Below are 13,500 nucleotides of genomic sequence, written 5' to 3' on the forward strand. Positions count from 1 at the left end.
GAACTTATATTCAGTTTAGCATTAATTCTAACCTCAAACTTGTCTCATGCCTTCCTTCAAAGGCTATGTTAATAGGTAAATGGCCTGCAACTTGTAGTGTCTTTAGCTTAAGTAGGCTGAAAACAGTCTTTAATCCCTTTTTCTGAAGAGAATGCTTTTTTTTTTTAGGTACAATTTATTGAGTCTTCATAGCTTTATTTTTAGATATCTCAGGCTGCAAAAGTGGTCATATTCTATGATTCCAATCCAGAAAGTGCCATGAATATACCTTAGGCTTTAATTATGTACTAAATGATAGTGAGTAAATGTTTTTAGGATGAGTATCTAACAGCATCTCATTGTAGTTAGATTCCCTTTCATCATGTCAGAGCAGAAATTTTGTACATACTTTTTATAGTTATGATGAGAATGGCATTCATGATACTAGACTTAAGGCTAGTAAGTCTTAAGTCCCTGCCCCTGATAGAAAGAGAGACTATAAAGATGGAACATTTGATTTCTTCTGACAATGAGCACTTTTAGCTTTATAAAATGTGGTTGCAGGCTAACGTGTGACTTAATTTTTACCTGGAAAATTAGCTGATGTGTTCTCTTGTATTTTTCTTTAGACACTTAGATGCTGGGAAATTATTCATGGTGGACAGCATACCAAGGCTAACCAAGACTCCTGCAGCTCCAGGGTTAAAATATTTCACTCAGGTATGTTGCTATGCTGAAATGCTGACAAACACATGAAAGTGTCCTCTGAGAAGCTCTGGTGCTCCAGCTTTTTACTTGAGAATTTCGGCCTTTGACATCCACCACAAGCAACAAATACCTGATGTCTATATTCTTTCTGTTTGTACAGTTCCATTAAGCAAGTGACATGTATTTGAAAATGCTTGATCCAGCCGAATATGTTTATATAATAAAATCTCATTATAATTCAATACAGCCTTTTACATCAACTTAGGTTCCTGGTTTAGGGCTCTGATTTAGGGACCTGATGCATATGTTTTTATTCCATCAATTTCAGTTCATCTGATAACCTACATGTTAGTTTCCTAGGGCTGCTATGGCAAAGACCACAAACTAGGTGGCTTTAAAGGACTGAGATGTATAGTCTTATAGCTCTGGAGGCGAGAAGTCTGAAGTCAGGGTGTCAGCAGGGATACCATCCTCCAAAACCTTGTTCATGGGTGGGGTGGGGGTGTCTTCCCTTTTCTCTTCCCAGCGACTCGTGGTTTGCTGGGAATCTTACATTGCTTGGCTTGTAGATGATTACTCCACTTTCTGCTTCTGTCACCCCATGGCTGGGTTCTCCCTACGTCTCTTCTTATGAGAACACAAGTTATGTAGGATTAAGGGCCACTTTATTCCAGTACAGCCTTACCTTAACTAATTGTGAGTTTTGCCACACCCATTTTTAAACAAGGTTATAGGTGAGGTGCTGGGGTTTAGATCATCAGCATATCTTTTTTTGTGTGTATGGGGGACAGAAATCAACCCATAATATCTACTGCTTTCCAAAATCCTTCCTTAAGCTTCTCCCTACTCCTATGGTTCTATATTCTGAAGACCTGAGTGGGGTCACAGTAATAATGAGTGCTTAGGCAGCAGCTGTGCCTCAGGTTTAAGGTTCAGTATGTTGAATCTCACTGTAGTTCGTTGTTCAGTCTCAAAATCATGTCTAAGTCTTTGTGACCCCATGGTAGTTAGAAGTGGTAAATGAATATGGCAACCCTCAGGATGAGTTCTAATATTTTGTTACCTTATTTGTTTTATAGATAAGGAAACAGGGGCCTCATCACGTTATTTATTTAATTACTTACTTGGCTGTGCTGGACTTCGTGGCTGCACAGGCTTTTCTCTATTTGTGGTGAGCAGGGGCTGCTCTCTAGCTGGGGTGCACAGGCTTCTCATTGCCGTGGCTTCTCTTGTTGTGCAGCTCGGGCTCCAGGGCGCGTGGGCCTCACAAGTTTAAGAGGCTTGACCAATATCACACAGCTCCTTCATGGTGGAGGAGGGCTGAAATTCAAGGTTCCTGTCTTTTATAGAGTTGGCTGACTTTAAGCACTTGGCATAGTTTCTTATTTTCTTTGTTCTTTTTCCTCCCATTTTTAGAAAATGTGATTTGTAAGATAGAGCTTTGTAGAATCTTCAAATTGATGATGGGAGTGTTTGCAATGTTCCATATTAAGCTAACCCGATGGGTCTCTTAGCCCCAGGTCTTTAGATGTCTCTGATCCTGGCGGTCGGTACCCACGTGTCCATCTTGATTTGCTTTGCAGCATGCTGTGAACCATATGAAAGTGGCCTACATGCCACCCATGCAAGATGTAGGTCCGCATCCAAGACACGTCCAGTTTGCCTTTTCCGTCAGTAACCAGCACGGTGGGACGCTATATGGGATCTGCTTTAATATCACGATTCTTCCGGTGGACAATCAGGCCCCAAAGGTAGGTATCACGCTTGATACGAAGGATGAAGAGGAGGGAGGACCTAAGGAGAAAAAGATTTTTAAGGACTTACTCGAAATGCTCACTTCTCTTTAGGCTGTTTCCAAGGACTTTTCCATTTTCCAACTACAGTGTAGGGAACACAAGCATGGGGAGGGGAGTTGTTCACCTCCTATGGGACTTTCTATCTAAAAGGTGAGATTTTCCAGTTGCTTTATTTGGCATGAAAATCATTTGGCATGATTTTCAAAGCTTTGTCAAAATCTCTTTCATTTCCTTTGCTTTTTACTGAGTTTCACGTGTTGATCAGGGGAAGGAGATTAAATTAGGAGTCTCTTAGCAACCAGAGAGGCTTATTTGCTCTCCCCACAGACTAGCTGTGCTGCTCTGTCATCTAAATAAGTGCTTTAATTTTCTAAAATGAATTAAGATGGACCCTTGCATCCTATCCGGTTCCACTCCCTCATGTTTGTGTAAGCTTTAAAGCACTTGGCTCTTTAAAACCAGACCACAAAGGCGATGCTACCTTGCACATCTTATCTTCAGGGCTAGGATTCATCATGAGAGTTTGTTCCCCACCTGTCCTTGCCCCATCAGAGTGCTAGGGTTAATGAGTGTGGCTGTTCCTAGGCTTGTTTTTCTTCCCTCGTAAGTGGAAAGACAAAGTGTGATTACCCATTTATTAGGAACCACCGGGGACTAGAACCCACCCATGTGACATCCCTAAGGAGAGAGGGATGACCTTCCCAGGCCCCCACCTGAAATGAAACCAGGGAAGCCTGGATGCTCCCTTTCCTGTGCTCCCCTCATTATCTCTGCACCTGCCCAAAGATGTGTGGCAGAAGTCTCACGCTGAGGACTGAGGCACTTATCCATCCTGTACAACTGTTCTGATGAGTCTAAATGATACTTGAAAGTAATGAATTGACCAAATTTTTGTTAGCTGCTGAATGGATAGATGAAATGCGGCAATCCATACATTGGAATATCAATCCTCAACATAAAGGAATAAAGTACTAATATGTGCTACCAATTGGTTGAACTTGGAAAACATTATTTCAAAGATAAGTACCCAGTCACAGAAAACCACATGTTGTACAAATCCATTTATATGAAAGATCCAGGATAGGCAAGTTTATAGGAGAAGAAAGTAGATTAGTGGTTGCTTAGGACTGCCAGGGGGCTTTCAGGGTAGCTCAGCTGGTAAAGAATCCGCCTGTAATGCAGGAGACCCTGGTTCGATTCCTGGGTCGGTAAGTCCCCCTGGAGAAGGAATGGGCTACCCACTCCAGCTACCCTAACCCTAACCCTAACCCTTGGGTTTCCCTGGTGGCTCAGACAGTGAAAAATCTGCCTATAATTTGGGAGACCTGGGTTTGATCCCTGGGTTGGGAAGATTCCCTGGAGGAGGGCATGGCAACCCACTCTACCATTCTTGCCTGGAGAATCCCATGGGCAGAGACACAGCACAGCATAGGACAGCAAGGGGGGAAATGGGAGGGTGGGAGAGGGAAGGATTGTGGGGAAACAGGGAGTAATTGCTAATAAAGACAGGGTTATTTTGTGTGTGTGTGAAAATGTTCTAAACTTGATGATAATGGATACATAACTTTGAATATGGGAAAATACTAAAAGACATTGTCTTCTACGCCTTCCAGGGGTAAATTGTGTGGTGTGTGAATCATCTCCATAAAATCGTTCTGCGTTTGTTTCTGGATTTCCGGCTTCTGCAGCTTACCCCATCCCCTACTCTGCAGCAGCTGGACAGGGCGTGTTCCCTGGTCACCAAAGTACCCGTCCAGCTCAGGACACTCAGCTACCTCGCTGGCCTGACCCCTCAGGCCTCTGAGCTTGCAAGTTTTGGTAGAAGATAGGCCCCCCAAGAGGTCACACAAAATAATCTAAGCTGGATTCTTTGTCTCCTTCCCTGCTGGGGACCAGATCATATTCCATGTTGAAAATACAGTTGTGAATGTCTGTGAATTTGATTAGATATTAATCAGATCATCCTTTTCTGTGTATGAGATGCATGCACTGACATAGCACAGCATCCAAAGAAGCTACCGTGTTTTCCAGAACAATCACAGAGAAGTCATTTTTTTATGTAAAATATCCAAACCTCTTGCTAGAGAAAGATGATCTGTTGGGAAGAGGGGGGAAACCAACAGAAAGAGTGAAGTGAATAGTTACCTCTGTCATCTGAAGGTAAATGGAATTGTTATGAGGACTTGGGGCTCAAGAGGCATAGGGGCTTCTGGAGTTTTTCTACAGTATATGAGACAAATGAAATAGTACCATAGAGAACTGAGAAAAATACAATAGAAGTCAGATAAAATGAGTCTTCTCCATGAAAATGGTCGTGGGAGCTGTTCCCTGATGTTAAAAGTCCACAGACCGCTAGGTTGAGTGAAACCGTGAGAGACTCTTGATGCCATACTGACCTGAAGTTCCAGAAACCTAAACACTGGGTTAAGGGAGGGACCGGAAGGTGAATGATGAAAAAGTGGGAGTAAGTTAGCTTTATGCTTTTAGTCTTTGAAAGTTGTTCTAAAACTATATATATTTAAAAATCATCGAATGAGGCAAAGTATGTTCCTTGAAACTTAGCATCTTGGGATCTTAATTGATGTAACTCAGGACAAAATGAGGCTGGCGTACATGGACCATGTTTCAGTGATAATAACCTTCTTTAAATGTGAGCTCCCTTTATTTCCTTCTCCTACAATCAGTGAAAATGTAGGTGTGGCAAATGAGAGTAAGGCTCTTGGGAAAGGTAGGAGTGAGTGGTTGTAGGGAGAAAAGGCTCTTACTTTATGTTCTGCTTTGCTGAAAGAAGTCGTCTATTAAAGAATACAAGGCAGCCGTCCCAGGGAGCTTGGTGTCATCGTTTCTATGACCCCAGGGCTGTCCTTGGGGCAGCTGTGGGTGGCTGGGAGGACGGAGCAGGGTTGCGCGTGGACGCTGTGATTTCTTGCTCACTTCCCTTTCCTCTGGCCATTTCTTGCCCCCTCACTCCCAACCCCCTTTTTAAGATCTCTCCTTGGGGAAACTTCTCCTTTCTAGGAGTGGCAGCTGCTCTGAAGAGACTGCTGCTTCCTTGGAGAACATTGTGTCCTCACATTAGCAGAGCAGTCATCCCAGACTGTTCGTGAGGAGCCTTCAAAGCCCATGACTTGTAGCCCAGCTGTATCAACTTGTTTTTTATTCTGTGTGGTAATACAAATTTGAGAAAATAGTAGGTTAAATAAAGTTAACAGATTTTCCTACTCTAGGATCTCAGAGCATGAATATGATTATGGGTCTCATAAACCTCCAAGGTGAAGATATTATATTAATATGTGACTCTTTCCAGGTTGTGTTTAACCATGGAACACTTCTTGCCAACTGCCAAAGTAATGATAAATATCCCCAGTTGTTCAAACTTGCTTTTTACTTTCAAGTGAATTTTTATTGAGCAGTGGGTATTTTCTATTATAGAAAATTATCTTTATGGCTTTAATATTTAAGTCTAATGTTTGAATGAATCTATTTCCTGTGAATTCTTCAGTTTCCAGTCTTCAGTTTCCCTGTTCTACTTCCATCTCTAAAATGCTCACTACCCTAATGCTTAAATGCTCCAATCAGTTACTCAAGTCTTTAAGAATTTTTAGGGTATAAGAAAACATGGATTTTTTCCTTCAGGAAATTTAATATAGGTTTTGTTCATTTTGTAAATTAAGGTACATATGTGCCAAGCAATGATAGATACAGACATGATAAGGAATGTTATTTTCTTACTTTAGATACATAGTTTAAAAATCATATACTGATGATAAGTCTGATTGCTGCTGATAGATCTGATTGCTCAAATCTATTCAGGATCTGAGATCAATGAAATGTAGATGCTTTCAGGTTTCTAGATCTGCCTTGTCTCTTTGTGTCCATCAGTGTTTAGAACTGAAAGCATTTAGCCAAGATGTTCAACTATGAATTTGTCCCCTTTAGAACATTCTTGAAAGTTGGATTGACATGTAAAGATGATGCTGGAAGTTTTCTGTTGCGTTCTTGAGTTCTGTTTTCAGGGGCACCTCATGAACAAGGCTTTAAATGTTTCTTCCTTCTTTCTAGGTGTTTACCAAACCTCTGAGAGTGGTTGAGGGAGGTCAGTGTGTCATCAGCACAGAGCATGTCCTAGTTTCTGACGAGGACACCGAACCGGACAACGTCCACCTCTCCTTGCAGAGTCTGCCTCAGCATGGAACGGTGGAGCTAGATGGAATCCCTCTAAACACAGGGGCCACGTTTTCTTGGGGAGACCTCCAGGCCTTAAAACTTAGGTTAGAACATTTCCTGGATTCTTTGTTTTACATGCTTTGGCTCCCATTTGAATCAATTGTGAGGCAGTGTAAGAAGTTTATTCAATTCTTGCAGGAGTAGCAACATGCGACCTAATACATTCAAGGGGCAGTTGAACATTGGAAATAACAACCCTTTAGTTTTCCCTCCAGACATTGTCTTCCCCTCTGGCTTGCTGTACTGATGGGAATGATATTATGAATATTTGAACAACAACAATTGAATTGCCATGAATATTAAATTTGCTGCAACAGCCTATATCACAAAGGGTAGCAGTCATACTAGATGAATTGAGTCTGAGCTAATCTATAAGGCTAATCTACATAACTGAGTTTGGCTTTCAGAAAAGCCAACTTCATAACTCCGGAAATTCTGGGATAGAATTCTGTTGATTGACGTCTTTAGTGTGACTTTTTAATCCATTCTACTGGGGAGGTAATTTGCACACAAATAAGTAGGGTAGATTAGGTAGGCAGGACACAGACTAGTGGTTGGGCCTCTTATTGTCAGGGACGGAGTAATCCCTGCTTCATAGTTCTGTGGTGGGCCTATAGTATTAATAGTTCCCTTCACCTTGAGGATGTTCCTTTCCTCTGCCTAATGTCATTTTGTAAGACACTTAATAAAGAAAAAAACTAGTAAAACTCTTTCTCTGTAAAATAATGCAAGATACTCAAAAGCAGTTGTCAGGTGGACAGACATACTGGTTAATCTCTCACTTGCACAAATTCAAGTTGGGCAAACTAGAATTTTGGTCTTTTTGATAAAGTATAGGCCTCAAATGCTTAGTTTTGCATTTGGAAATTGACAAAGAAGGGGGATCTGTGTTCAGGAAGAGCATTTTCATCCAGAAGTTTAGTTACACTGTTTTATTTACAGCTTCCGATATCTTAGGCTCTTTTCACTACTCTTATTTTCATTAAAATTTTTTCTCCCTCCCACCCCAAGATCTCAGCTCTTTCCTACCCGTTAGAAAGAGGGCTCTGTTGAGGTAATTCTTTCTAGGGAATGAATGATGGATCGAAAAAAGGTACCAATATTGCCAGCACATAGTTCAAGCATTCTTGAGCTATAGTTCAAGCATTCTTCTAGAGACTTGAAATTAGGCTTTGTTCATTAAACTTCACAGCAACAAAACCTGATAAGGTAGATGGTTCTGTTCTCATATGATACTTGAGTTAACTAAGGCACAAAGAGGTTAACTAAGGTCAGCTAGCAAGTTTGTGGAGGAGTCTGGTTTTAAAAGAAGTTCTGTTTGATTCCATTGCCATACTTTGGAATGTGTACTCCTAGACCTATTTGGCCCTTTAAGGATAATAGCATGGTTAAATTTTTTGAATTAGCACATTATCACATGTCAGTCTACTTTTGATCAGGGAGCGTGACAAAATAAAGCATAGGAGGCAGTGTTGGGACGGAAACTGGAGGTTGGAGGTGGGCTTTCTCCACCACTGGAATTGAGTCCCTAACTGGTGCATGAATGAGTCAGTATCAGACATATGGCTCAGTTCAACAATTATTTAAAACTTACAGTGTATCACTACAGTAGACTGGAGAGTGAATGGAAAGCCTAGAAGTAGACAATTACTTTAGGAAACTTGACTGGAGAATGAAAAGAAAATAGTGTCAAGAATAGATCAAGAAAAAAATATTTTTGAGTCTGAAGAGATTCGAGAATCTTCTTAGGTTGAGAGGGAAAGACCTAGTCATTGGCCAGAGGGAAATGGCAGGAGAGAGGTAGTGAGTAATCCATAGATGAGGTTTCAGAGCAGAGCTAAACTGATTCAGAGCACAGACGGATTAGCCCTAAAAGTGGGGGAGGAGGGAGAATCACCGAAACCCACTCATTGTCCCACTTCTGCCTGTCACTGCTCAGCCTCAGGGTCCCCTTGGCCCCAGGCAGTGTTTTCTGTATGTAGGCAGAGCTGTATCCACTGCTTCCCATTTTTACAGTGACAACTTAAAGGGCTGCTTTTTGATTTGGGGACAAGTTATGAATGCACAGAACACATCTCAGGTGGAGCAATTTTACCATCAAGGATGCTTGAATATTTATGTAAGTGACTTCAAGATTATACTGGGAGTTTGGTTATATATTTATTTGATTGAACATAGGGCCCAAACCATAGAAAAGCTCCTGTGACAATCTCAGTGCACTCACACTGTGGCCTTGAGTGATTAGTGACAACTATCATCCCCACAGATATCAGCATGATGGATCTGAGGAATTTCAGGATGACATACTACTGCAGGTCACAGATGGCACAAATGCAGCTGAGTATGTTCTACACGTTGAGGTATGTAGTAAGTTTCCTCCTTGGTTCATATAGAAACAAAGTTTTGGGTTTGGAATCTTCTTAGGGTCTCTGATAGAAATAAAGATACGTGGACACCAAAGCAAGAAGGTGCCTGTTTATGTCTTGGAATGTGTCAGGACAGGCAATACAGATCAAAAATATATTGGTGAAATGGGCATACTGGTTTCTCACTCCAGTCCATTTAAAGATAGAAATGCTCTGCCCTCAAACTCAGAGACTTAATTGAAGAAGCAATTGGTTCCTTATATAAATTATTTCCAATATTTTTGACCTGTAACATTCAAAAATATTTATTTAGCAGTTGGATGGGTTAGGCTAGCATCATGGGGGTTTTTCCTGTTGTGTGCTAGGAGCCATATCTGTATGTACAATGTGAGTTTTTGTGAATTCGTGTACTGTACATTCCCCTGGCCTGTTTGAGATGATTAATTTCCCCCTTTGGACAAATGAAGGAAAATCTGCACATAAAGGTTGAGTTCATGCTCAAAGGCCTGATGGGAACCCCCAAGTTTCTTTGTCGAGTGGCTATCCACGTCCACAAACATAACTCACAGGTTATGCAGATATTTATAGTTATTGACAAAGGAAAGTCTTTGGAAGACTTACCATGCTTCTTAAAAACCCTCTAATTATTCTTACTGTACCAAATTCTATTTCTGTTACAGTTGGTCAGATCTTTGTGGTATGAAATTATTGTTAAAGGACATAATAATGTGTTTAAAAGATACTTTACAGTTAATAATTAATGTAGAATGATGACGCCCATCTAGTGTTTTTAAAAGTACACAGGAAAGGAATTATCTTTATTTTATAGCAAAGATCTGAAAAAGTTCAATGACTTGTCGAAAGCCATTAACTTGACCATGTAGACCTGGGCTGACCTCTGTACTGGTCATCAGGCCAGTATTCTTTCTTCTTCACGTCTGCCACAGAGCTCAGTTCACTGCTGCTAATAGAGGTGATGGAATTCCAGTTGAGCTGTTTCAAATCCTGAAAGATGATGCTGTGAAAGTGCTGCACTCAATATGCCAGCAAATTTGGAAAACTCAGCAGTGGCCACAGGACTGGAAAAGGTCAGTTTTCATTCCAATTCCAAAGAAAGGCAATGCAAAAGAATGCTCAAACTACCGCACAATTGCACTCATCTCACATGCTAGTAAAATAATGCTCAAAATTCTCCAAGCCAGGCTTCAGCAATATGTGAACCGTGAACTCCCTGATGTTAAAGCTGGTTTTAGAAAAGGCAGAGGAACCGGAGATCAAATTGCCAACATCCGCTGGATCATGGCAAAAGCAAGAGAGTTCCAGAAAAACATCTATTTCTGCTTTATTGACTATGCCAAAGCCTTTGACTGTGTGGATCACAATAAACTGGAAAATTCTGAAAGAGATGGGAATACCAGACCACCTGACCTGCCTATTGAGAAATCTGAATGCAGATCAGGAAGCAATAGTTAGAACTGGACATGGAACAACAGACTTGTTCCAAATAGGAAAAGGAATACGTCAAGGCTGTATATTGTCATCCTGCTTATTTAACTTCTATGCAGAGTACATCATGAGAAACACTGGGCTGGAAGAAGCACAAGCTGGAATCAAGATTGCTGGGAGAAATATCAATAACCTCAGATATGCAGATGACACCACCCTTATGGCAGAAAGTGAAGAGGAGCTAAAAAGCCTCTTGATGAAAGTGAAAGAAGAGAGTGAAAAAGTTGGCTTAAAGCTCAACATTCAGAAAATGAAGATCATGGCGTGTGGTCCCATTACTTCATGGGAAATAGATGTGGAAACAGTGTCAGACTTTATTTTGGGGGGCTCCAAAATCACTGCAAATGGTGATTGCAGCCATGAAATTAAAAGACGCTTACTCCTTGGAAGAAAAGTTATGACCAACCTAGATAGTATATTCAAAAGCAGAGACATTACTTTGCCAACTAAGGTCCGTCTAGTCAAGGCTATGGTTTTTCCTGTGGTCATGTATGGATGTGAGAGTTGGACTGTGAAGAAGGCTGAGCGCTGAAGAATGGATACTTTTGAACTGTGGTGTTGGAGAAGACTCTTGAGAGTCCCTTGGACTGCGAGGAGATCCAACCAGTCCATTCTGAAGGAGATCAGCCCTGGGTGTTCTTTGGAAGGAATGATGCTAAAGCTGAAGCTCCAGTACTTTGGCCACCTCATGTGAAGAGTTGACTCATTGGAAAAGACTCTGATGCTGGAAGGGATTGGGGGCAGGAGGAGGTGACGACCGATGATGAGATGGCTGGATAGCATCACGGACTCAATGGACGTGAGTCTGAGTGAACTTCGGGAGTTGGTGATGGACAGGGAGGCCTGGCGTGCTACGATTCATGGGGTCGCAAAGAGTCGGACACGACTGAGCGACTGAACTGAACTGAACTGAAGTCACTTCAGTCGTGTCCGACTCTGTGCGACTCCACAGACGGCAGCCCATCCCTGGGATTCTCCAGGCAAGAACACTGGAGTGGGTTGCCATTTCCTTCTCCAATGCATGAAAGTGAAAATTGAAAGTGAAGTCGCTCAGTCATGTCTGACTTTTGCGACCCCATGGACTGCAGCCTACCAGGCTCCTCCGTCCATGGGATTTTCCAGGCAAAAGTACTGGGGTGGGGTGCCATTGCCTTCTCCGAGCTCAATTCACAGGTGACTATAATTCAGGGGCACTTATGCATGCCAGCTTCAATGCATAGTCCCTTCCTTTCATTTTCCCACTTAGTTCTCATGATGGTCTTAAACCTAGATGAAAAGAAGTGTGTCATTTCAGCTTCATAAAGGTGAGTTTTCTTTACTGGTGGACTTCTACATATCAAGAAACTTTTCCGAGTTACATTTCTTTGCTGAAAAGAAAATTTCTGGTGAAAATCCCAACTCTATCTTTTGTGTGTGACTATCTTTTATCAATGACAATAAGCTGTGCCTTTGAGGAAAAGAATCTGTGTTACTTTTTAGAGAAAAGAGCATGTGCTTTGAAAGCCAATCAGAAGTCTGGGCAATTTGGGGACAGTTATGTATGGGTTTTTTTTTTTTCATCCAGGAGAAGTGTTTTTAATTCTATCACCTTTGGACTTTTATGCATTTGAAAGCTGAGGCTATCCTGGGAACTGCTGTAAGGTGATTATCATGAATGTGTTAGTGAGATTAATCAGATGGGGTCAAGAACAATAATAAAGAGGGTCTTCACTCAATCTCCTTTGAGGACTTGAACAGAGATTGTCCCTTAATAAGCCAATACAAGATGGGATAGAATATTGCATGCTTTTTCTACCTTTAATTAAATAAATAAGCCTGGGCTTATCACCCTATTCTCTACCTGTTGAAGGAAAGTGTCAACATAATTTCATGTATATCTGTTGTAGAGTTGTTAGCCTATTTAAATAGCAGAGTGACCAGGGCATACATACATAGTTACATTCGTACATTCATTTATCCCATTAATGCCTAATAAGTGCCATCTATATGCCAGGTCCTGTGCTGAATGCTTGGGCTATGATGATGAACAAGACAAATATACTTCCTCTTCCTGTGGAGCTTATGGGCAAGGGAGGAAGGCGGGCTTTAAACCGATTATCACTGAAATAATTATTTAAAATCTGGATGTGTTCTACAAGTCAACAGGGTACTGCTACTGCTGCTAATGCTAAGTCGCTTCAGTTGTGTCCATCTCTGTGCGACCCCAGAGATGGCAGCCCACCAGGCTCCTCTGTCCCTGGGATTCTCCAGGCAAGAACACTGGAGTGAGTTGCCATTTCCTTCTCCAATGCATGAGAGTGAAAAGTGAAACTGAAATCACTCAGTCGTGTTCAGGCTCCTCCGTCCATGGGATTTTCCAGGCAAGAGTACTGGAGCGGGGTGCCATTGCCTTCTCCAAACAGGGTACTAAAAGAGGGTAAATGAAGAAAGTTTCTAAGTGAGTCTCAGTTGTCAAGAAGTTTTCCTGGAGGAATCCATATGGAACCTAAACATAGAGGAAGCCAAGTAAAAAGTTAGGGGAGAACATACCAGGCAAGGGACAGGGTGAGGATGCAAAGATGGAACAAAGACCTGATGTGTGTGGAACACAGTGTCTTGGGGATAACAGTGGCGTGGAATGGAGTGACAAAGGCACCCCATTGTATGAGATGAGGTCAGATACCCCAGGAAAGTCCCTAGGAAGCCAGTGAAGTTTCAGTGATAAAGATTCTGCCTGGGGACATCTCTGGTGGTCCAGCGGTTAAGTTGTTGCCTTCCAATGCAGGGGGCATGAGTTCAATCCCTGGTCAGGGTGTTAAGATCCCATATGCCTCCTGGCCAAAAAAACAAAACAGAAAACATAAGCAATATTGTAACAAATTTAATAAAGACTTAAAAAAAGAGAGAAAGACTCTACCTGCAATGCAGGAGACTCGGGT

At 41.7% G+C, this 13,500-nt stretch overlaps 1 protein-coding gene across 1 annotated transcript in view; it reads left to right on the forward strand.

Moving 5' to 3' along the window:
- The window catches only part of FREM1 (FRAS1 related extracellular matrix 1), a 149,564-nt gene that overhangs the window by 49,586 nt on the left and 86,478 nt on the right, over positions 1-13,500 (forward strand). The window contains exons 11-14 of the mRNA XM_052645063.1: positions 609-699; positions 2,271-2,438; positions 6,546-6,754; positions 8,977-9,070. Coding sequence (XP_052501023.1) covers positions 609-699; positions 2,271-2,438; positions 6,546-6,754; positions 8,977-9,070 — 562 coding nt within the window. The remainder of the gene's footprint in view (positions 1-608; positions 700-2,270; positions 2,439-6,545; positions 6,755-8,976; positions 9,071-13,500) is intronic.

The sequence above is a fragment of the Budorcas taxicolor genome, chromosome 8 (assembly GCF_023091745.1).
Source record: "Budorcas taxicolor isolate Tak-1 chromosome 8, Takin1.1, whole genome shotgun sequence".
NCBI classification, from domain to species: domain Eukaryota; kingdom Metazoa; phylum Chordata; class Mammalia; order Artiodactyla; family Bovidae; genus Budorcas; species Budorcas taxicolor.